Raw genomic sequence first — 20,176 nt, 5'->3', positions numbered from 1 at the left:
ACATTCTTTACCCTCTTCCATAATAGTATGCGGGGTGAGAGAAAAGGGTTCAAGGAGGTTGACCTTGTGTGTTCGCTGTGTAGCCGAAGGTCGAAGGCGACATGGCTGCGAATAGATCCTTACCGGGGTCGCAGCGCGGTTGAACACGAGGATACCTTGGGCTTTCGCAGGTAATGTGGTACGGGTGAGCACTCAGCAGTCAGCACCATCGGATCCTGTTTATGTAATCGATATAGGTTGGGCGGGAGGCCAGGAGCGGGCGTTCTAACTTCATGCAGGCCGGTGGAACGTACAGTTCCTCCCTCCAAATTTCCTTTTTGGGTGGCAGCTTCGGTTTCGCTGCTCCCTTTTCGATCACACTGCCCGCAACAGATTTTTGCGAATGCATCGCATAACGAATCTTAAGCCGGGTACCTGATAATTCAAGTTGTTGCTGATACGGCGGGTCCCGAGATGGTCAACGACGCGTAGAACGGCTCTCACTCCCTCGCCCCTTTTTCCATGGACGTCCGAATGAGAAGAATCAGTGATGTGCAGTGGCTTGCGGCGGCATGATACACGAGCTCTCTAGCACAGATCATGGTCGGTACTGTTGCTTGTCTACCAGCCACCAACACGTTGCTGTCGTGTTTGCGCTTTCGCTGACGCCCTCGTTGTTGCCCTCCAGTGGTCGCACTGATGGAAGCTCAGAGTGGCGGTTCCGTGAATTAGCCGCTCAGATGTCCCCTTTCCCTGTCACCTCCGCGTTGCTCGACGTCAAGGTGGTGGGTTACCTTATCCGCCGCGTTGGGCTTTGACTGCGCCCCGTGTCGCGACTATGGACGACGCCTGTCCAACCCCTAGCTAACGGCAGGGACTGACAAAGGTTTTGGCCGAGCCAGCATTTCGACAAGGACCTGTCAGAAATAGGTGTATCACTACCGACTATTCGTCTTCTGGGACGGTTTACCTCTATAGTACGGATACAATGATCAATCATGGCTTCGGATGCTCTGATCGGCCGGTGCAGGCATAGACTTTGTCTCGTATTGGGACGTTGCACTCGAAGCGCCAGGGTACAAGAGAAATTCGAGGTGCAGCAGCTAACTCTTCGGATGGCTAAGAACATGCTAATGGTCATGTATCCGTAAGAGTCGGTTGAACGTCATCCCTGGGCCCGCGGTTCCATTCCTGCGCCCCCTGACCAAGTGGACTCTTCGTGGCTGTCAGCGCGGTACCTACGTAGTCTCCCTCGGGCCTTAAGTAGATGAGATCCAGACCCCGTCGGGGGGGTCCCATCCGAATGTGACCTAGTTAGGGTTGGGTCCATCCCAGTGGCTTACCTCACCTCCTCGTCTTCAACCGCGGGTGAGCGAAAGGACACTCTCGCCAACCCCATTTAGATCTGCTTCAAGCTGCAGGCTAAGATGCGCGCCAGCAGGGGGGGGCTTCCTATGTATCACCATTGCCGGACCGGGCCTGATGGAGACAGGGGCACGAGAACAGATGCAGCCGCACCTCGGGTGCTCCCCTTCCTTCCCCCTCGTTTCCGTGCTGTTTCCTACTCAGGCAAGGGACCGTGTGTGGTGTCTTCGCCTGAGCTGACAGCAAGCAGCATCTGACGTTCTGCCCCTCCCTTCCCAGACCAACAGCCTCCCTCTTTCCTTTCCTCATTTGACTCTTTCGCTTCAGATCTCGTCTACCACTCAATGACCGGGGAAAGTCGACCGTCAACAATGGTTCGATGCTACCGACACCGTCATCAACACGGGAGACTATCGAGAGATCATGTCATTTGTAGGTACTCGACGCGACGGTGCCAATTAAACATAAACGCGACAAGGCCCACCATAACAGTAAACTGCAAACGCCGAGTGGAAGGGAAACCCAAAGCTGCCTTCACTGCCTTCGATATGCTTGTGCTCCTGCTCCGATCACAAGGAGAACACCCCTTTCCGCCAAGAACCTGCCTAAGCATAAAGTGACTTGACTAGTGACTTGTAGCCTTCCATGTCCCCTGCCCCTCTTTCCTTCCCGTCTCCGCCAACTGCGTGTAAGTCAAGAGTCAGGTAGGTGTGACGAAGTGTCTTCCTTCCCGTCGCCTTGGGGGTCCCCCTGCCATCTGGTCCTATCTCCCGTCCCAACCCCCTCGGGCCATCCCCCATCTGGCTCACGCCCTCCCGTCTATTCTCTCCATCCCGACATAACCCTGCTCCTGTCGAGTCCAGCCCTTTTCCCGATGTGGGCTCTTTCTAGCTTCTATACCTTGACATAGCAATATCCCTCCTCCCTCTCTGAATATGAGATATTACATCCCCCTCCCTCCCCCCTCCCTTCTCGTTCCCCAAGGCCTCTTCTTCGGGCTTCTTCCCTTCTTACCTTCCAATGAATGAATCCCTTGTTTCTTCTCTTTCTCTCATTCTTCTGTTTCCATTCTAACCCGCCGGACGTGTGTCTTTTCTTATCCAATCCTCCCGCCTCGCCTTGACCGTTTAATCTACATTCTTGTCTTGGCCGACTTGATTCGTCTCCCCCCCTTTCTCTCTTCTGCCTTCCAACTAGAACCGACGTGGCCTGATAGGCCGACTTACCAGTTCTTTCACTTGTACCTGGTCTTGTCATAGGCCATCTCCAACATCCCAACCGGCCTCGAAGTACCATTGCAGTCTCCCTCGTCATTTTTGTCAGTCGAGCCATCCAGGAATCCGACTCGCCGACTTTCATCATAGCGCTTTTTCAGTCCTGTCACCCCTTCTGTCGCACAACGACGCCTCTTCACACCACCGCCAGCTCCAGCCCGGGTTGGGGATTGACATTTCAGTTCCGGGTCAGACCATGAGCTGCCGTGCGACGCTGTGACGGGTCCGGTCCTATTCAACCGAGGTGTCTCGAGATTCCAGATCTCCCACACCGGATTTCCTTCCAGCGTTCTCCCTGTCTCGGACTACCTTAACTTGTGTAACACTTCCTCCCAACTCTTTCGTCATGAAGTGTCAAGGGGTTGTGGCGGCAGCTTTTCTTGGTGCTGTTTGCGCGCAGTTGGATTCCTTGCCACCTTGCGGTGTAAGTCCCAACTCCGTTATCCCAGTAAATAGGTGACATGATCACCCTTGAAAATCTCGACAACCTGCTTGGAACAAGACCTTGATGGAGAAAGTTTTCACTTTCCAAGCATTCTTCTCGAAATATCAGCTAACACACAGCCGACTCTCAGATTACGTGCGTCAATAATGTCATTGCCAAAGGCTTTGGCTGTGCGTCAGGGGACAACACTTGTCTCTGCAAGCAACAAGACTTCGTCTTCGGTATACGGGACTGCGCCGCGCAATCATGTGCGGCAGCTGAGACGGCCAAGGTCAATGACTATGTCACTGGCCTCTGTGCAAGTACGGATTCTCGTTCAAGCATCTGGCAAAGGGGTTCACTGACATGTCATGATAGCTGCTACCAAAGCACCGCCCGCTTCAACACCACCCGCATCAAGCCCTGCGCCTTCTGCGCCTGCGCAACAGCAAACAACACCACCTTCGCCCCCATCGTCAACTTCTCTGCCGCCTTCGCCCCTGGCGAGCACTGCCGCATCAAATCAGGCCAGCGCGCCCAACCCTCCGGCTTCGTCTGCTGCAACTAGCGCTGCTCCCTCGGAACCCCCCCGTCAGTCTATAACTGAGGTTGCACAAGCAACACAACTTCTGACTACTGCACCTATCACCCTCGTAAGTAGTTGGCCTCATCCAGACCAATCTTGACAGGACTGACGACGCACGTGAAAGACTACCTCCCTAAAGTTGCAGACCTCGAGAGCCACCAGTTCGACTACGTCAGCCTCTATGGGAACCCGGCCGTCACAATCTGGTTCTGCCCCAAGCGCTGGGGCAGAAAATCTAACCAGCGAGGCCGCAGGGCTCTCCATGCCAGCCAAAGTCGGTATCGGAGTGGGTGCTGGCGTTGGTGTTCTGGCCATAGCCCTTGCCTTGTGGCTCCTTATCAGGCGGCCAAAAAACCAGTCACGCTCCATGCAGATATCTGGCCCAATGCCGGGTTCTGGAAGGGACTATACGGGAGGAATCGTCAGCATGAAGGAGAAGAATCATTCGGAACTGGAGACGAGGTCAAAACGATACGAAGACATGGTGCCACGCCAATCACCGAGGCGCTTGATATGAAGCGTCTTACTTAGGAATCGCTTCGCCCAAAGATCACGCGTGTCAGTCACGGCCTGCGAGGCGGATGTAGTTCAGAGTCGCATGGCGTGGGGCGGTTTGTCTGCCAATTTGCTTCGAACGGCGAGCCGAGTATGGCTTCAACACCGGGCATGCACGCGGGATGGGATATTATCTCTGTAACGAATTATGACTAGACGATTGCTCACGTGTGGCGATGAAGTGGAAAAAAGGATCAGATAGTCCATCATGATACCAGAAGGGGAGTTGATTCTGCCGCCGAAACGCGTTCGGTCCTTACGGCGGGCGTCAAAAGAACAGCGAATGAGATGCAGTGGCTTTTGTTCTAGGACGGGTTTCATTGTACATATTCTTACAGTTTCTGATTGATACAGGACGATTTCCCGGCAGCTCCGGGCAATGTATCGTTATCTCAAGTTCTGTTCATCAAAAGTGCGCCTACCCTACCATGAGTAGTAGGGCCTCTGGGCTGTGACAGGCCTGTCGGGCAAATGAACCCACGGCTTCCTCCGCGCCTGCTTGGCGAGCTTCTCGCTGTGCTCCCGTATCCTCGTTTTCTCTTCCTTCAACACGACCGAAATACCTGTATCGCAGTTAGCATTGAAAATAGAAACGGATAAACACGGCAAAAGAATAATCAGAACGTACTAGTAGAGGGAGATAGGATGATGCCGAATCTGCCTCTGCCCTTGTAGTCGATCCCCTTTGATCTCCAAGGCCCTCTACCAACCCAGGCTTGGGCAACATAGAGTCTCGTCGGGTCTTCGACGGTCAACGACTTGCCGTCCTTGGTCTGGATCTTAACGGGTCGAGTCTCCGCGTCCACGCCCTTCGTTTTGACCTTGCTCGAGCCCATGCCCATGCCACGCGTGACTACAGCCAAGTCCCGTGCCTCCTCCAGCTGATACTTGACTTCAGCCGCCATCTTCTTCTTGGAGTAGGACATCTGCAAAACAGCATCTTCCAGCGTCTTGCCTTGGATCTGGCGCGCCAAGTGCACGAGCTTCTTGACACTGGTCTCCAAAAAGGGGCTCTTGTGCGCCAGCTCCTTCTCGGTCTGCGCAATGCGCTCTGCACGGCTGACGCGGCCGTTGCGGCGGACCATCTGAATGATCTTCTTTCGTTCCCAACGGAGACGGCTTCGCGGATCGGGGTCGAGTCGCCAGGCGGTGGTTTCGGGCGTCTTCAGAGAGGCCTGCCCCATGTCGGCCTTGGAACCCTTCTTGCCCTCGGAAACGGTATCTTCGACTTCCTCTTCGAAGATGGAGCTGGACAACTGGGGCTGCTGCTGCTGGGCAAAGCGTTGACGGACTTTAGGGTCGTCGAGGTTCTCGCCTCCCGTCAAGAGATCGTCATTGCTGCTGGCTTTATTACGCCGGCTACCGAAGAGACCGCCGAAACTCCATTTGTTCCGCACTTGAGTGGCCGTACGGATTGGCAGAACGAAGGAACGAGGGATTGGTCGTGCAATGGATTGCAGGGTCGAGGGAGCTAGGAAGTCGTAGTTAGTCGTAAGGGAGTCTACAGCAGAAACGGGATGACGGATGCCATTGAAAGCATTTATGAAGGCCAATGAAACTCAATGCAAACATACCGGACGAGACTAGCCTCCTCGTAGGAAGGTTGAGGCTCATGACTGCTATTGGTGTTGCGTATTGGCTGCCAGCGAGCTTCACTTTCCACCCTGGCGGAGAAAAAAGCTGAGTAGAGATTCCACACACACGCTCAGCGTCGCGCCGGAGTGCGTGCATGGTCTGATCGGATCAACCGAGGTTTCTCCGGAAAACTGATTATCTAAGGCTGCACTATCAGCTGCGGGCCGCCTGAAGGCTAGCCAACCATGACAGAAGAGATTCAATCAGGAGCCAAAAGCCAAAAGCAAGGAGAATTTGACGTCACGTGATGACCCCATCGCGCGAATTCATCAGACCATTCGAGCTACCCGAAGACTTGATCATCATCATCAGTCACACTCCGGTACACGAAATCTCGGCTCAATCGACTTCCCACAACTCCCACCACACTCTTCATCACAATGGCCGGCACCACCGCTGTTAAGCCCATCACGGGTGTACGTTTCCCGAATCAATTGGACTCCGTGTCTTCCCCCGGGGGGGTCACCGGGCCTGTGAAAATGGAGGGAGGGCACATTGTTGGCTAACGATCGGTGACAGATGCTGCGACGCAACCTCGTTCTCGACCTCGGCATTGCTCTCGGTACGTCTCAACATGGGCGAAATTGGAAGATATGAAAGTGATCTGCTGCCGACCGGGAGACAGAACATCGTTCAGTTGAGGCTCATCTCGGTCTCGGTTTCCCGGCTGGCATGCGCACACGCACCACAGCTCCAAGGCTCCCGTCCTTGTTCACTTGCTGCCCAAGACTCACTTAGCTAACTATATCGCAGGTCTCGGCTTTGCCATGGCCAACGTCTACTGGTACGCGATCATCGTTCCTTAGCCCCCCTGACATTCGGGCAACCCCGACGAAACTAAACCACACAATAGGTACGGCTTCCACATGCCACGCACGAACGCCCGCGACAGCTACTACGCCAAGCTCGAGCAGCAGAAGGCCGAGGCCCGTGGCCAGAAGGCATAAGCGACAAGGACGATAGGGTATGACGAACGAGGCAGCTGAGTGAGAAGAGCGATCTGTTAGATTGGGCGACGGGAGCGAGAGGGCATCTGCGGTCTTAGACAAGATACGGGCTTCATCAGCTGATCGACCGACCCCGATTGTACCATACACACCATCAAATCGAGCCGAAAGTTTTCTTTTCTCCAGGGTGCTGCGCTCGGTGCCTGGTCTACATACAAGGCTATTGCTGCTGTTCTCGTTATGCTACCTTGTAACCGACTACAGATGGGGATTAAGGGCCTAGCGCTGCAGGATGACGAAGAGGAAGAGGCAGACAGTTTGGTCAGTTCTGAGGTTCGCGTTGGAAGAAATCAACCTAAAAAGGCGTTGTGACTGTTTTCCTGGGCTGTCTATTCTGTAATCATTAGCTGCGAATGGATGCGACAGGGCATCATCGACTGGTACCGCGAAAATCAATGTCGCAGCAGTACGAGACTATAAGCAGGTGGTTTGCATAGGTGATGACAGGCGTATATTTGACCCGATGCAGATGATGGCTGGCTGGTCACTAACGGACAACCTCGAATGGTGGCATGTAGGCATGCATTCAAACCATCATCTGGTATTCATGGTGTATTCAATGAGAAAAGTCCAGGCTACTCATGCCGTGCCTAATCATCCTTTTACGCCCGTAACCATTCGTGGTACGACGGCACGTCGTGGTGGCCCCCGTCAAGTTTGGGGCCGCCTGTCGTTGGGGGGCTCTGATGAGTGTTGGAGCTTGAACCCTCCCAGGCTGTCGTCTCAACTGTGAATGTTCCCTTTTTGTCCTGACATCTTTTTTTCGGAGGAAAGGAAAGAACCGGCCGCAATCAGCAAAATTCGGAACATCAAAGTCTGATATCATCAAGGCAAAGGAAAGCGGGAAGCCAGGAACTCACTGCCGAAAGAGCCGGTGTATGGGCCAACATCGCACCGGGCTGTCTCGGGACTTTGGGTCGTCGATAAAGCACCGATACTGCGTCATCTCCTTCAGCGCACACTTGGTCAAGTCGACGTCAGCGCCCCCCGGGAGCTTGCGCTTCTTGCCCTTGACATCGGCTTGAACGTGAAGCTCCAGCTTCGAAACCGGGAACACGTTGCACGGCGGTGCCATTTCGGCGGCGGCGGCAGCGGCGGCGGCGCGCTACGGCTGCAAGAATGGAGATGCCTTCGGTTGCGGCTTTGGCCGGCGCGAGACTGCTGGGCGACGTCGAAGAGGCGAATCTCGAAGAGGTATGCAGAATACGGCCTGTTTAGACTTTCCCGGCTCGAGATAAAGGTTGTAGGGCCGAGGCGAGGTGCCGCGTCGCTTCGATCGAAGGCTTTGTACGACGACGACGACAGTGGGTGATGTTTTCGTCAAGGTTCTGGTCCGTGGACCGAACCGCGACGGAATCTGTTTTCTCCATCCTCAGTCCTTGTCAATAGCCTTATCATCATCACCATCATCACCGCCACCACCGCCGCCAACTCTTTTTATCTTTTTCTCCCCGACGAACCGACTCATAGGTCCTACATTTGCTGATTGTTACTAACTTGCAATCGCCCCAGATTCTGAATGCCCTTCGCGCGGCAGTCAACCCCAATGCATCGTCCAGCAAGACAAAGCATATCAAGGCATATCCCATCCCTGGCCTGGACATCATCGTCGCGCGCAACTTTCGGGCAACAAACTTAGCGCCACTGGCCATAACTGGCCGGCGTCTTCCGCTCATCTACACACTCATTTCAACCCTCGTGTCACCGCCTCTTAATAAGACGGTGCTGGTACTCGACACAGAGCATCGCTTCGATGCAACACGTCTCGTTTGCAGCCCGGAGAGCATCCGTCACGTCTACGTGCACCGCCCGGCCTGTGACGCCATCCACGGCCCACGCGGCGATGGCGGCGCCGGGATGGGTCCGGACCAGGTCAGGCAGCTTGTCACGGCGGCCGAGGATTGGATGCTCTATGGCGATCACGAAAGCAACGGCCGCGAGTGGTGGGGGACCATAGTCATTGGTGCTCTCGGTGCCGGAGATGTGACGGCTGCCTGGAAGGGCTGGCTGAGAATCGACCGAGACAACATCCCCGGGTTTTCCCTCGGTTGTAGCGCGAAGGAGGCCATGACAGACCGCCAGAGGCGCCAGGAAGCCGTTGATGCCGCGCCATGGGCTGCCTCCTCGCAGTGGGGAAGTTTCACCTTCCCAGACTCACTACAGTTGCAATTGCGACCTCCAGCCCGACTCGACGCACGTAACCAACTGGCAGGGTGTGCCTCGAGCGAGGGTGCGGAGGCGGGGAAGAAACGCCAGGAGGAGGATGCCCGAGGTCGAGGAGGAGAAGCCGGTGGAGATGGGGACGGAGAGGAGTGTGTACATAACAGACATGGATGATTGGAAGAACTTAGGGAACCTCCTCATTCTGCTCCTCGCCCCCGTCGCCAACCTGTGAATCCACCTTATCCACAGAGACACAGGGAAATCCGCTGCGATGGTAGCCGTAACCAACAATCGGACCATGCAGGAAGGGAAGAGTGGGGGGGCAAGCTACGGTCGACACCATCAACTTCCTCGATGTTGAGGCCGGAGATGCTGGTTAAGTTAGAGGAGCTGCGCAGCAACGGGAATTCGGTTCGGCTTGCATGCGGCGCAACAAAAACATTGAGCGAACAGGGGGGGTTGCACTAGCATCATATTCGTACTTGGACGCCGCCGGCCGGTGGCCTTGGCCAAGCCCTGCAGGAGAACGGCGCGGCGCCAGGCCGCAAAATGACGGCGTTTTGCAGCCTCGGCATCGGCCCAAACGGGTAGCAATGTATTCCCCTTCGGCATCAACATCCCGCCTTGATACGGTTGAGGGAATGCTGCGAACCAATGGCGATCACTTACTCCGTCTGGGAGAGGGGGCGCCGATACTTACTGCGTACGGCTACTGCGCAAGTCAACAAAACCCTCGTCGCTCAACTTGCTTGGCTCTTTGCAACTATTGATTGGTGCCTGGAAACTCACAGGTGTTATTGATTGCTCCATGGTCAGGAACCGGCGACATTAGCAGACTAATCCTGCTAGGGCCTCACCTCATAAGTGTGTACAGACAGAATCAGGGAAAAGACGGCGGGAATGATGGAGTTAAAGTCTTGGACAAGGAAGAAGAAAAAACTCGGCGTCTAAATGCGCCTGTGTATCATGTATTCCAGCTTGCCGACAATAAAACCTGTTATCTAACTTCCGACTCTAGTCGTGATCTTCGTTGTTGATAGCGCCTATGGTATCACAATTTTACGCCAGGGGGGGAACAAAACCCAATCCCTAACAAGAAGAATGAAAAAATAAAACCCTTCCAAAAGAACCTTTTCCAAAATGAAGAAATGTCAAACCGGTGAAACTCGCTGGTGTCCTAAAATGCAGCAAAGTGTGTGTTTGTAGTAGATACTCGTCAAAACCTCAGCCCAGAATCGGTTGCGTGCGCTCATCGAGAGGAGTCAGAACGGCACTGTCCTTCTCCTGCATGGCGCGCAGACAATCGGCCTCGCCAAGGATGTCCTTCCGCAAAGAAGAGACAACACGCTTGCGAATCTCGCGTTGAATACCGTAGCGGACAGCGTCCAGAACGGTAGGCACAGTGGCCTTGGGCTTATAGGCGGGCTCGGTGCCGTCCTGATAAACGCCAGTCTTGACAAGAATGCTATGCCATTCATTATCGGCATGCTCGTTGTAGAGGTTGGTGCCGCGGATGTCACTTTCGGGCGTGTCGCCAACAAAGTAGACAGTATCGGGCGGTGCGTCGAGGCCGTGCTGCTGGCGTCTCCATTGTTGCAAAAGTCGCGTCGCGAACTCGAAGGTGCTGACCTGGGGCTTGCCAAAGGCGTGGGTGTGCAGCTTGCCCTTCTTCTTGGTGACGTCCTTGAAGATGACCTCGAGCATGCGGCGAAGCGCACCCATGCCGAGACGAACGTTATCGTGGGCGGCGGACCAGACAATGTCGTTGTGGGAGAAGTAGATTGGCGGGCCCTCGTCTAGGGTGTCGCTCAAGGTACCAATCTTACCGCCCTTGGACATGGCGAGGTCGAGCATGATTTGGATGTCGCCGGCCCAGTCGCGAGAATCGGCGAAGACAAAGATGGCTTCAATGGTGACGTCGGTAAAGTCACGCTCACGGGAGTTGGTCAGCTCGTCCTGCGTGAGTTTGCGGAATGGTGTTGTGGCGGAGTTATGCTTGATGATGTCGCCAGGGGTGATGACATCCTTGAAGCCGTAGCCCTCGGCCACTTGACGGCACTTCTCGCCTTCACCACCGACGACAAGAACAGTGTTGAATCGTTCGGCCATTTCCCTCATAGGGGTATGGCCGCAGATGAATTGTGCTGGAGAAATTTCGATTTCCATCTGCTTCGACAAATCGCCACATCTCTCCTCTTCCGTCTTGCCACCACCATTGGTGAGGAAGATGTACGGACTAGAGTTCACGTCAGCCATGATTCATGACTGCAATCGGGTACAAGTGGGACCGATGGGTCCCAGGAACCCACAGGAACACCCGGGGAAGTCAACTTACATCTGAATGCCGTATTCGTTCTCGCCGTTGAGCACCTTCATGGCCTCGACAGCCTCGGGGATGGCACGACCGCCTCTGATCAGAACACCGTCGATGTCGAAGGCGAAGGCGAAGCTGTCGGCCACGGGTGCGTCAAGTGTGGGGGTGACGGGTGAAAGAGCGCCGGCAGGGCTACCGAGCGCGGACGAGCCGGCAGAGCCACCGGGCGAGCCATCGGAGCCGTCAAGCGAAGAGTCGGGGGTGCTCAAGGCCATGCTATCCAACTGCTTCCGGGCAGCCACGATGTTTTCGATGAAACTGCCGGTTGAGGAAGCTCGGTGGTTGGGAGCCATGTTGGGCGATTGGGAGTGAGGATGCGATGGCGGTTGGGAGACCGAGCTGTGATTTAAAGGGGGTTTACGGAGTGTGTTAGGTGTAAGTGATGTGTAGATAGAGAAGGAGACTGATGGAAAAAGCCAGATCTTTAAAAGATGGAGGCTTTCAGCGATGCAGATGATGCTGAGATAAAATACTGGGACAAAAGAGTATGCGACAACTCTGCTGCCGTACGGGGGGATACCGGATTATATACTCCTGACATGAGAACATCTTGATTTGATGCTGACGTCTCACTCTCTTCGCTCGCTCTCAGAGTCGCGCGGGCTCAATCCCTCCCCCCTTTTGTCCCCTGTACTATTTGGAGAGAAGTATCCGCAAAAACCAGGCAAACGCGGGTTCTTAGTCGGTGCAGTGACACCTTTGGGATGAGTTTCTTGAGTCGTGCATGGCCCGTGGATACCGTGGAGGCGAAGTAGCATGAGAAGTTTTTTGGATCCAAGGCAGCGCTCGCTCCACCAGCGCACAAGGAACTTACTTGGTAGAAATTTCTGATTCCGACAGGACAGGATATAAGCGGATTGTCTACTACAGGGTACAGTGGGCATAAAAGGGAGGGTGGGACGGAGAGGCAGAAGCAGAAGACGAACGGGAAGAACGTTTGAGGTCCACAGTCTCCATCTCACCGCCATCGCGTCGTTCCTGAGGTACTGTACCTCAATGTACGCGATGGGTATGGCATGACCAGTAGTGTACATCGTAGATAGATCCATATGTAGATGTCGCCAAAATAAGCGGGTCACCCAGCGAGCCACCAACAAAATCCATCCGGTCTCCATTTCGCCAACCGTCATGGTGGAGACTTGGCTTTTGGGTTCCTTCGTTGCGGCTGCAAAAGGTTCCGCAGTCGAGACGATGCGGCAGCGATCGACCCTGTTTCCGCAGCGGCCTTGGCGAGGAACACATGCAAGCCGTCGTCACGCAGCCGTCGGACCCTGAACTTGCTGTGTAACTGATATCAGTACCGCCGTAGACAGTCTGCGTTGCAAATTTCCTAGAGACGTACCCGGGCAATTTACCAAGTCAAAAGAACAGATAAGATAGAATGAAGCTGACGGCACTGCCACTTCCTCGTTGTCGGTCTTCCAAAGTCTAGACCCGTCCGTCAGCATCAGAGCATCGGGGCATCAGATAGAGCAGCGCCATTCAGACTACGTAGCGAGCTCCCTGCCCCTCCATTCTCGGACCCCTCAATGGGTTCCATTGGGTGTGAACCTACCACTCCTTCCTCCCCTTATCGAAGAGTCCCTGCGACTCGGCAAAGCGACACAGGGATGGTGCCAGCAGAAAGTAGAAAGTAGCGATAGCAGCGAGCGACGACGGCGGCGGCGGTCCACAAATGCGAGAATGCATTTGCGCCATGAGGTGAGATGAGGTGGGAGATGCGTCAAAGAACCTCGCTCCATTGGGGGGTGTGCGCGCCCCTGTCTGATATGTGGAACCCACCCTGGTGGGTTTGATGTCCCCGGAGAGTCCGCAGTGACGTCAGGGCGGGAAGGTCTCAGGGTTGCGGCAACACACCATACAAGGGGCAAGGGAGTTTCAAATGAAGAGCAGTGACTGGCTGAATGCCTCGCCGAGAGGCTCCGCTAGACGGACCGAAGGAACACCCGGCACCTCTCTGCTTATGTAACGAGTCACGTAGCGGCAAACAATCGGTCGCTCAACGGCGTCGGGCCCGGAAATCCTCGGTCCCACGGAAACCTGACACCGGCTCTGCATGGCTGTGCGTGTCTCACTTGATTGAGCAAGGCTTTGAAGAAAAAGTACTTGGGAGTTGGGACAGCGAAAAACATGGTTATCCTTGGCGCGATAAGACCACCGCACACACTTAAACCCCCCCATCTCGCGGTCTGTTGTATCTGGGCACATACGGATGGGCTAGATAGGGTAACCAATGGGTCTTGCTGACATGCCTCTCTGTCCGATCTACATGGAATTGCGAGAAGTGGTACAGGCCCGTCAGAACCACAGAAACCAGAGTATACAAACACGGAACCACGCATCTCCAGACCATCCACATGTGCGTGTTTTGTGGTCTGTCCCTCTTAATATCTGGGGGTTTCATTTCTTGTGTACCAGCCCTCCGCGTTTCTTCGCGGTGGGGTTGCGCTCCGTGCAGTTTCTGTATCCGGTAGCGGGGTTCATGATCTGAAGAAGATGGAAAGAGGCTACACTATATCCGACTCGGCCTCTGCCTCACACATGTCTGGGCGACATGTCACTGCAGCACGATCGTGGTTGCACATCTCTGCTTTCTCTGCCTCATCTTTGCCTCGTTCCTTCCCCCCCCCCCCCCCCCCCCCCCCCTTCCTCCGTTTCTTTTTCTCTTCGGGCTGCACAACTACGCCATCGGCCAGCTCCGCCGAGCCGTGGCAGAAGACCCAGGCATCCGCCCGGCGCTACAACTGTCATGTCCCGCTGCCGCCTTGCGCGCTACTCGCCAGTCGCATTGCGATGCCGTCACCGTCGGCCGGGTCTGGGGCTGTACAGGATGTGCACCCCCCATCCCTTGTAATGCTAGGCCTTGCCTGCCCTAACCTTGTTCCTTGGGTGACTCGGACGAGAGAGTAGTGGATATCTTCCCCCTGCTCATATCCTGATGCGTCTGTCAATACCTGATCCTATTCGCCCGGTGTACTTGCTCGGGCAATGGCAGACAACACGACCAATGACAATGGGATACGCTACAGCAAGAAATTGAAGAATGCCCCAGGTGCCCATGATCTCGGAGGAAGCGGCCGACCAATGATGGCTGGTGGACGCCATCCTATTGCGACTACACACGAATACATAATCAATCAGACATTTCCCCATCCTTGAAGATGCGTTTCATCCTTGAAGGTGACGGGCAACGCATGTTGGATCGGTAGTGAGTCTTTTGCGTGTTGTAGCCTTTTCGCCTTCTTTAATTCCCTCATCCCTAACCCCTCATCCCTCGTCTCTCATTTTAACTGTACGTACCGTACCCTTTTGCTCGGGCGGGGCATAAGTAGGGGCTCTATTACAAACAGCGAATTTTCAGGGGCAGCGGCGCTTATTGGAGGTTGACGAAGAGGCCACCGTCGACCAACAGTTGCGCGCCTGTCACGTAACCACTAAGGTACTCGCAGGCAAGGAAGACGGCGGGTCCGGCGAGGTCGGACGGCACACCAGTACGGCCAAGAGGAATGCGGCCCTCCGTATAGGCACGCTTTGCATCATCCGCCAGGTCCTCCTCGTTGAGCTGTGTCTTAATGGTTCCGGGAAGCAGCGCGTTGCAGCGGATCTTGTACTTGCCCAGGGCGACGGCGGTGCTCTGCATTAGACTGAGGACACCAGCCTTGGTGGGAGTGTAATGGGTTTGCTGACCACCGCCGACCAGGGCGGAAATAGACGAGATTCCGATAATGCTACCACCCGCTGGCGACTGCTGGCTCATCTGGCGAGCAGCGGCCTGGACGACGTAGAAGGCGCCGTCAAGGTTGGTGCGAACCGTCTTGGTGAAGAGGTCCGGGGTCAGCTCGAGGAACTCGGCAAATGTGCAGATGCCGGCGTTGGAAACACAGATATCCAGACGTCCATTGCCCGAGTGCTCGACGGCGCGCGCAACCAGCTTGGCAGCAGTCTCAGGCTCGCGAACATCACCAACCTGGTCAGCCAAACGGCCGGCGTTGGGATTCGCTTGCTTCGCGGCCGCAGCGTCGGCGATAAGAGCATCGAGGTGGGGTTGGTCCTTGTCAAGGCCCAGGTGGTTCACGACGACGTTGGCCCCCTGCTTGATGTACTCGAGAGCAATGGCTTTCCCGATACCGGTGGTGCCGCCTGTGATGATGGCAGTCTTGCCAGCGAGCAGATTCGTCGGGGCGGCCATGGCGACGACTTGATAACGATGGCGCGTCTAGATCGGCTTCGGCGTTGGCGTCGGCGTCGAGGCTGAAGTTGGGTCAATGTCGGGTGTGAGCGGCCGTCTGGGAAGCGACAAGGATGTCGGAGGATTTAGTTGCTTCGGTGCAGGTAAGGAGAGGAGAGAGGCGGAGGAGATGCGGCACGGAGTCAAATGCAGGGTAGCGCGGCCCGGAGGAGGGAGGGAGGGTTGGACGGTTGAGGCGATTGGCGACGGGTCGGTGTTGTTCGGTAGTGCAAAAGGGGTTCTTTCCTCTACTCTTGTTCACGCGGGCGCGAGGGGGACGGCTGGCACAACTTATATGTATCAGATAGGTAGGTAGCTTAGGTAGTTGACGATGTGCAGGCGAAAAGAGAGGGGTTGACGGCGGATGGAGAACATGAGGGGCGGACGGCACTGGAGCAGAGGAGGGGGTTAATGCTCAGCGAGGGCGGCTCAAGTGAGACCCGACGGCCGAGCCAGGTCACGATGGAGTTTCTCGCCCGTCCATCCCCATCCACACACACCACACGCAATCAAATGGGAAGCACCCGGAATGCCATTTGAATTCCATGAAAACCTACAGATACACCTAGCAAGCTGTCTTATACAATCGGCTCCTTGCTTGCCTTCTCCTTCAGTGGGTGAGGTAGGTATCCCCCGCGTTTCCCTCCACTTTGCGGCTGCTCGGAGCAAGGAACGAACTGAACTGAATGCCAGTCTTCTAACGCCTACCTGCGGCCGGCCCAGTGACTACGGCACAACACAACAGCCTCAAGCTTCGAATCGTCGGGTCTCACGCTCATCACCGGGAGTGCGACGAGGACGTACGCCGACTGTCTGTTCCCTCTTTTCAGGTGCCGAGCGTGGACCCGCGTCCAGATACTGTTCCCACCGCCATCCCACTTTTGCACCCCGCGCCCTCGGTGTCAATTACAGCGAGCTACTAACCCCACCAAGCAAGCACCCTACCTCCCTATGTGTCTGTTTCACTCACTACTCCTTCTTTCTTGCCCTCTTCAGGTACCATAGGCCTGCACTGGTGTGTGACACAGTAAACCCGAATATCCTTGGCCGTATCGTGTGGCAAGCTCAAATGTCCAAGCTGGCGGAGACACGCTCATGGCCGTCAGAGCCCGACTCTTTGTCACCAGCAAGACTCCATGAAACAATTCGGAACTTCCGGTTGTGTGGTTTCGAGTCTCGCTGCCAGCGTAAATAACTTGCGTGCCCCTCGCTTATGTATGCGCATACTGTTTGGTTGCACCTATCAGCGCTTGTGAAGGGACCCCGACCCCATGCTGTTGCCAATAGTATGAGACATTTCATGATACGTCAAAGTGCTACTCCGTTGAAGACCAAGCGAAATGTGCAAGCTCCATCTGAAGAGGGTCATCGTCGAACAAACTCAGACATGGTCATAAACATTCCAGTGCCATTTGTCTAGGTAGAACATTACAAGAAATTCGGGCTTCGCGGTACATGGCCGTACCGGGCCACGTCCGCCTACAAATGATGCTTAGCCAGCCGCCCGTCGTTATCCGTTCCGTTGGTCTATCCTCACTCTCACATGCAACGTTTCGCTCCCCCCTTCTTCTCTCTCTATTTCGAAGAAGTCGTAAGCTCTTGCACCTTGGCCGTCACATCGTGCACGATGCCGTTCGTTCCGTTCGTCTCCGTCTCCTCCGCCGACTTGAGCGGCCGTTCCTATACAGTTCGTCAGTACATTGGGAAATGTATTGCTTGGTTCGGCGTAAACACTCACGGGACTAATGCTGAGCAGCGACCTGCCCGAGATGAGCTTTGACCTCACTGCCGGGTTGAGCGTCAGACCGAAACCAGGCTTGTCGAGATCCGCAGTCGTAAGGTAACCCTTGGTGGGGATGGGCTCGTCGAGGAACAAATCACCGAAGACGGGCAGCACGCTCTTGCCGTCGGGAGAGTTGGCGAGATACTCCTGGAATGGCGTGTTGGGCTGCGAAATGACAAAGTGGTAGCTGTACGGGCCACTGGCGTGCGGCACGACGGGAATGTCATATGCCGAGGCCATCGCTGACACCTTAAGGAGCTCCGTGAGACCACCGAGCCACATTACGTCCGGCTGGATGATGTCCAGGTTGCGACCCTCGATGAGCTTGCGGAAACCGAAACGGGAGTACTCATGCTCACCCGTCGTGAACTTGATCGTTGGGTGAGCACGCTTGATCTGCTCAAAGCCGTCCGTGTCGTCGGGCGACAGACACTCCTCCCACCAGTTGATGTTGAGGTCCTCGCAGGCCTTGACGATCTCAATCGTGTACGGCACATTGAGACTCATATAGCAGTCGACCATGATGGGGAAGTCGGGACCGACACTCTCGCGGTGCTTGCGCAGAAACTCAACGTTCTTCTTCAGACCAACATGGCCGTCCTCCGGGCAGTAGGGAAGGGGAACCTTGCCGCCCCAGAAGCCCATCTCCTTGGCCGCGGTAGGCTCAGGACCAGTGCAGTAGAAGTTCAGGCGCTCCTTTGTGGCACCGCCAATCAGCCTGTATACGGGCTCGTTCCTCAGCTTGCCAAGCAAGTCCCAGATGGCGAGATCGATGACGGAGATGACGGCTAGAGGGAGACCCTTGCGGCCGTAGAACATGGAGCCTCTGTACATCTGCTCGAACAACAGGTTGGTGTTGCGCGGGTCAGCGCCGAGGAGGAAACGTTCGAAATGTTGGTGGACGAGCCAGCAAGCCGGGGGGCCTGTGCGTAGTAAAGTCAGCATTGGTTTTATTGATGCCATCGTCTGCGTCGGTATTTGTGTATTGGGACTCGGAACTGCGCACCTCCAAATCCAGTGGCAAGACCGACGGTGCCGTCAGTCGCCTCAATCTCAACGAGGAACGAGCCCAGCACGTTGATGCCCCAGCTCGTTCTAGAGTTTCGGTACTGCTCCCATCGCGAGCACGGGGTGGAGATGGGGCTGTCAATGAGCCTGTTCATCGGAATGTCAGTCCATGCTGCCTCCAGGGCAGGGTCGGGCTCGCTGCGGAGGCGTGAGCAATAACACATACCAGTGACCACCCTTGACGTTGTGATAATCACCGCCAGAGCCGACACCGCCGATAACGAATGTCCGGATCTCCTTGATGGAGGGGAAAGACCTCACGGACGACATTGTGCCGTTGTCAGTCTGCTTATGTTTTTGCTGTGTCGGAGAATGAATCACGGGTAAAGCTGGAGGGGAAGACACTAGGCGGCGATGAAGAGCAGGTGAGGGGTGAGAAAATGGAGGGGGAACGGGATCAGTGACCGTCTTTTAAGAGAAAAAAGGAGGGACTCCCTGTGGCCGGGATTTCCAAGACACGCGAGCCCAGTCAACAAGGACGGAAAACCACCGAATCAGACGACAGTCCAAAAAATGCAACTCTCAAGCCGACCACTAAGGTAGCACGAGCTTCTTAGGTTAGTGGGGGAGGGGGCGACGAGACAGATTCGCGGCGAGTCAACTCAACTCGAGTGGTTTGCGGCGGACGGGGAGGCTTTGAAATCGGTGTCAGATGTCCCGACATACGGAAACTGTCGAGAACCGGCATGAGCCTCGGGAGCCGAGCGCGTTCCAAGGCATTTGGAACAGGACCCCTCGCCTCCATAAAAAAAAAGCCCCATCTACCAGGCTTCAGAGGGCGGGGTGTCATTGCGACTGGACCCTCCCTCTCATGATCATCGTACTGTAGTACATAGCGACGCATCAGATAACGTGTTGCGGCAGATACCGTCTTCCTGGAGCAAATGAGCATGGTGGGTGGCAGCAAGCTGCGGAGAGGCTGCAGTGTGTTGTCCCAAAGGTCCAAGCCAAGGCTTGGACAACGTTAAAAATTTTTGCATGTTTCCTGACGAGGCTCTTTGCGGAAGCAACTAGGCTTGTCTGCAGAGGCATCTCCAATGCCCAAATGCGAGGTTGAGCTGGATGTATTTGACTGTAGGTGGGTTTTCAGCAGAAGGCGGGCCAGGTCAGTCGAGGATCTATCTCTCCGGAAGACGATCCACCCCTGTTGTCTGGAACGGGGAAAGCTGTACAACGGTAGGGTAAGTTTGTATGCACGGCGCCAATTCGCCAACTACGATCTCGATACGTTGAATGCATCGCCATTGATTTGGATACATCACATGGGAGTATGGCTAGCATCGCGATTGCGGTCCTCCGCTGTGTAGCCTCAATGGATGGTTGGTTGAACCTGCAGGCGCATGCTGTCGCAGGTAATTGGTCACTGTAGTGGTAAGAGAAAAAGAAGAAAAAAGAAAACTGCATTCTCTCGGACCAGGTGTCCCAGCAGTGTCGCAGTCCAGGCTCGTCTGATCACGAGAGAAGAGGAGAACTCGGAGGAAAGGGATAAATGAGCCCGAGACCTGCCCCGGATTTTCTTCTTTGTGGGGGGATGGGTGCCTGGATGCCTGGCGTTTAATCCGGAGCATTCTCACACACTCCTGCCGCCAATCCCGACGCCCGGGCCATCCAAGACCGACTCCAACCCGGGACTCCGCATGAAATACGGAGACGGAGCGATCTGCACTACAAGTACCACTATATGGTCAGACACGGAGCACGGAGCAGCCACCCGGGCGTTGTTTTCACCGTGGAT

The 20,176-nt window shown here is 55.4% G+C and overlaps 8 protein-coding genes across 8 annotated transcripts; 3 read left to right on the top strand and 5 right to left on the bottom strand.

Moving 5' to 3' along the window:
- The first annotated feature begins 2,346 nt into the window (after window positions 1-2,346).
- On the top strand, window positions 2,347-4,456 carry CDEST_14136 (Putative extracellular membrane protein, CFEM). The gene is made up of 4 exons (XM_062930292.1): window positions 2,347-3,042; window positions 3,194-3,365; window positions 3,421-3,695; window positions 3,753-4,456. The coding sequence occupies exons 1-4, from the start codon at window positions 2,965-2,967 to the stop codon at window positions 4,143-4,145; spliced, it is 918 nt and encodes a 305-aa protein (XP_062786343.1). The 5' UTR covers window positions 2,347-2,964; the 3' UTR covers window positions 4,146-4,456.
- Window position 4,457: 1 nt separating this feature from the next.
- On the bottom strand, window positions 4,458-5,930 carry CDEST_14135 (Putative ribosomal protein uL22 superfamily). Its single transcript, XM_062930291.1, has 3 exons — window positions 5,758-5,930; window positions 4,812-5,654; window positions 4,458-4,746 (listed from the first exon to the last, which is right to left on the bottom strand). Exons 1-3 carry the CDS (start codon window positions 5,912-5,914, stop codon window positions 4,607-4,609), a joined length of 1,140 nt encoding a protein of 379 aa, XP_062786342.1. The 5' UTR covers window positions 5,915-5,930; the 3' UTR covers window positions 4,458-4,606.
- A 181-nt stretch (window positions 5,931-6,111) lies between these two features.
- CDEST_14134 (Putative cytochrome c oxidase, subunit VIIa, fungal) lies at window positions 6,112-7,233 on the top strand. The gene is made up of 4 exons (XM_062930290.1): window positions 6,112-6,234; window positions 6,338-6,380; window positions 6,572-6,602; window positions 6,672-7,233. Exons 1-4 carry the CDS (start codon window positions 6,199-6,201, stop codon window positions 6,763-6,765), a joined length of 204 nt encoding a protein of 67 aa, XP_062786341.1. The 5' UTR covers window positions 6,112-6,198; the 3' UTR covers window positions 6,766-7,233.
- Window position 7,234: 1 nt separating this feature from the next.
- Window positions 7,235-8,130, bottom strand: CDEST_14133 (Putative mitochondrial export protein Som1). The gene is made up of 2 exons (XM_062930289.1): window positions 7,686-8,130; window positions 7,235-7,581 (listed from the first exon to the last, which is right to left on the bottom strand). The coding sequence occupies exons 1-2, from the start codon at window positions 7,898-7,900 to the stop codon at window positions 7,428-7,430; spliced, it is 369 nt and encodes a 122-aa protein (XP_062786340.1). The 5' UTR covers window positions 7,901-8,130; the 3' UTR covers window positions 7,235-7,427.
- Window positions 7,945-9,162, top strand: CDEST_14132 (uncharacterized protein; the record flags this gene model as incomplete). Its single annotated transcript, XM_062930288.1, has 2 exons — window positions 7,945-8,019; window positions 8,338-9,162. The coding sequence occupies 2 exons, from the start codon at window positions 7,945-7,947 to the stop codon at window positions 9,160-9,162; spliced, it is 900 nt and encodes a 299-aa protein (XP_062786339.1).
- A 74-nt stretch (window positions 9,163-9,236) lies between these two features.
- CDEST_14131 (Putative HAD-superfamily hydrolase, subfamily IIA, HAD superfamily) lies at window positions 9,237-13,078 on the bottom strand. Its single transcript, XM_062930287.1, has 4 exons — window positions 12,918-13,078; window positions 12,705-12,790; window positions 11,324-12,642; window positions 9,237-11,224 (listed from the first exon to the last, which is right to left on the bottom strand). The coding sequence occupies exons 3-4, from the start codon at window positions 11,653-11,655 to the stop codon at window positions 10,213-10,215; spliced, it is 1,344 nt and encodes a 447-aa protein (XP_062786338.1). The 5' UTR covers window positions 11,656-12,642; window positions 12,705-12,790; window positions 12,918-13,078; the 3' UTR covers window positions 9,237-10,212.
- Window positions 13,079-14,678: 1,600 nt separating this feature from the next.
- CDEST_14130 (Putative short-chain dehydrogenase/reductase SDR, NAD(P)-binding domain superfamily) lies at window positions 14,679-15,944 on the bottom strand. Its single transcript, XM_062930286.1, has one exon. It carries the CDS (start codon window positions 15,549-15,551, stop codon window positions 14,736-14,738), a length of 816 nt encoding a protein of 271 aa, XP_062786337.1. The 5' UTR covers window positions 15,552-15,944; the 3' UTR covers window positions 14,679-14,735.
- A 1,221-nt stretch (window positions 15,945-17,165) lies between these two features.
- Window positions 17,166-18,711, bottom strand: CDEST_14129 (Putative mandelate racemase/muconate lactonizing enzyme domain, enolase-like protein; the record flags this gene model as incomplete). Its single annotated transcript, XM_062930285.1, has 4 exons — window positions 17,166-17,270; window positions 17,329-18,296; window positions 18,380-18,528; window positions 18,608-18,711. 4 exons carry the CDS (start codon window positions 18,709-18,711, stop codon window positions 17,166-17,168), a joined length of 1,326 nt encoding a protein of 441 aa, XP_062786336.1.
- Between the last annotated feature and the right edge of the window lie 1,465 nt (window positions 18,712-20,176).

The sequence above is a fragment of the Colletotrichum destructivum genome, chromosome 9 (genome assembly GCF_034447905.1).
Source record: "Colletotrichum destructivum chromosome 9, complete sequence".
NCBI lineage: Eukaryota > Fungi > Ascomycota > Sordariomycetes > Glomerellales > Glomerellaceae > Colletotrichum > Colletotrichum destructivum.
This window is presented reverse-complemented; position numbering and strand designations above follow the sequence as displayed.

Coding starts and splice junctions, on each gene's coding strand:
- CDEST_14135 (XM_062930291.1), bottom strand. CDS start 5,914: ATGCACGCACTCCGGCGCGACGCTGAGCGTGTGTGTGGAATCTCTACT. Junction 5,655..5,757: donor GAGGAGGCTAGTCTCGTCCG/GTATGTTTGCAT, acceptor ACGACTTCCTAG/CTCCCTCGACCCTGCAATCC. Junction 4,747..4,811: donor CATCCTATCTCCCTCTACTA/GTACGTTCTGAT, acceptor ACTGCGATACAG/GTATTTCGGTCGTGTTGAAG.
- CDEST_14136 (XM_062930292.1), top strand. CDS start 2,965: ATGAAGTGTCAAGGGGTTGTGGCGGCAGCTTTTCTTGGTGCTGTTTGC. Junction 3,366..3,420: donor TGTCACTGGCCTCTGTGCAA/GTACGGATTCTC, acceptor ATGTCATGATAG/CTGCTACCAAAGCACCGCCC. Junction 3,696..3,752: donor CTACTGCACCTATCACCCTC/GTAAGTAGTTGG, acceptor CGCACGTGAAAG/ACTACCTCCCTAAAGTTGCA.
- CDEST_14130 (XM_062930286.1), bottom strand. CDS start 15,551: ATGGCCGCCCCGACGAATCTGCTCGCTGGCAAGACTGCCATCATCACA.
- CDEST_14133 (XM_062930289.1), bottom strand. CDS start 7,900: ATGGCACCGCCGTGCAACGTGTTCCCGGTTTCGAAGCTGGAGCTTCAC. Junction 7,582..7,685: donor ATACACCGGCTCTTTCGGCA/GTGAGTTCCTGG, acceptor TCCGAAAAAAAG/ATGTCAGGACAAAAAGGGAA.
- CDEST_14131 (XM_062930287.1), bottom strand. CDS start 11,655: ATGGCTCCCAACCACCGAGCTTCCTCAACCGGCAGTTTCATCGAAAAC. Junction 11,225..11,323: donor AACGAATACGGCATTCAGAT/GTAAGTTGACTT, acceptor CGTGAACTCTAG/TCCGTACATCTTCCTCACCA.
- CDEST_14134 (XM_062930290.1), top strand. CDS start 6,199: ATGGCCGGCACCACCGCTGTTAAGCCCATCACGGGT. Junction 6,235..6,337: donor CTGTTAAGCCCATCACGGGT/GTACGTTTCCCG, acceptor GATCGGTGACAG/ATGCTGCGACGCAACCTCGT. Junction 6,603..6,671: donor GCCATGGCCAACGTCTACTG/GTACGCGATCAT, acceptor ACCACACAATAG/GTACGGCTTCCACATGCCAC.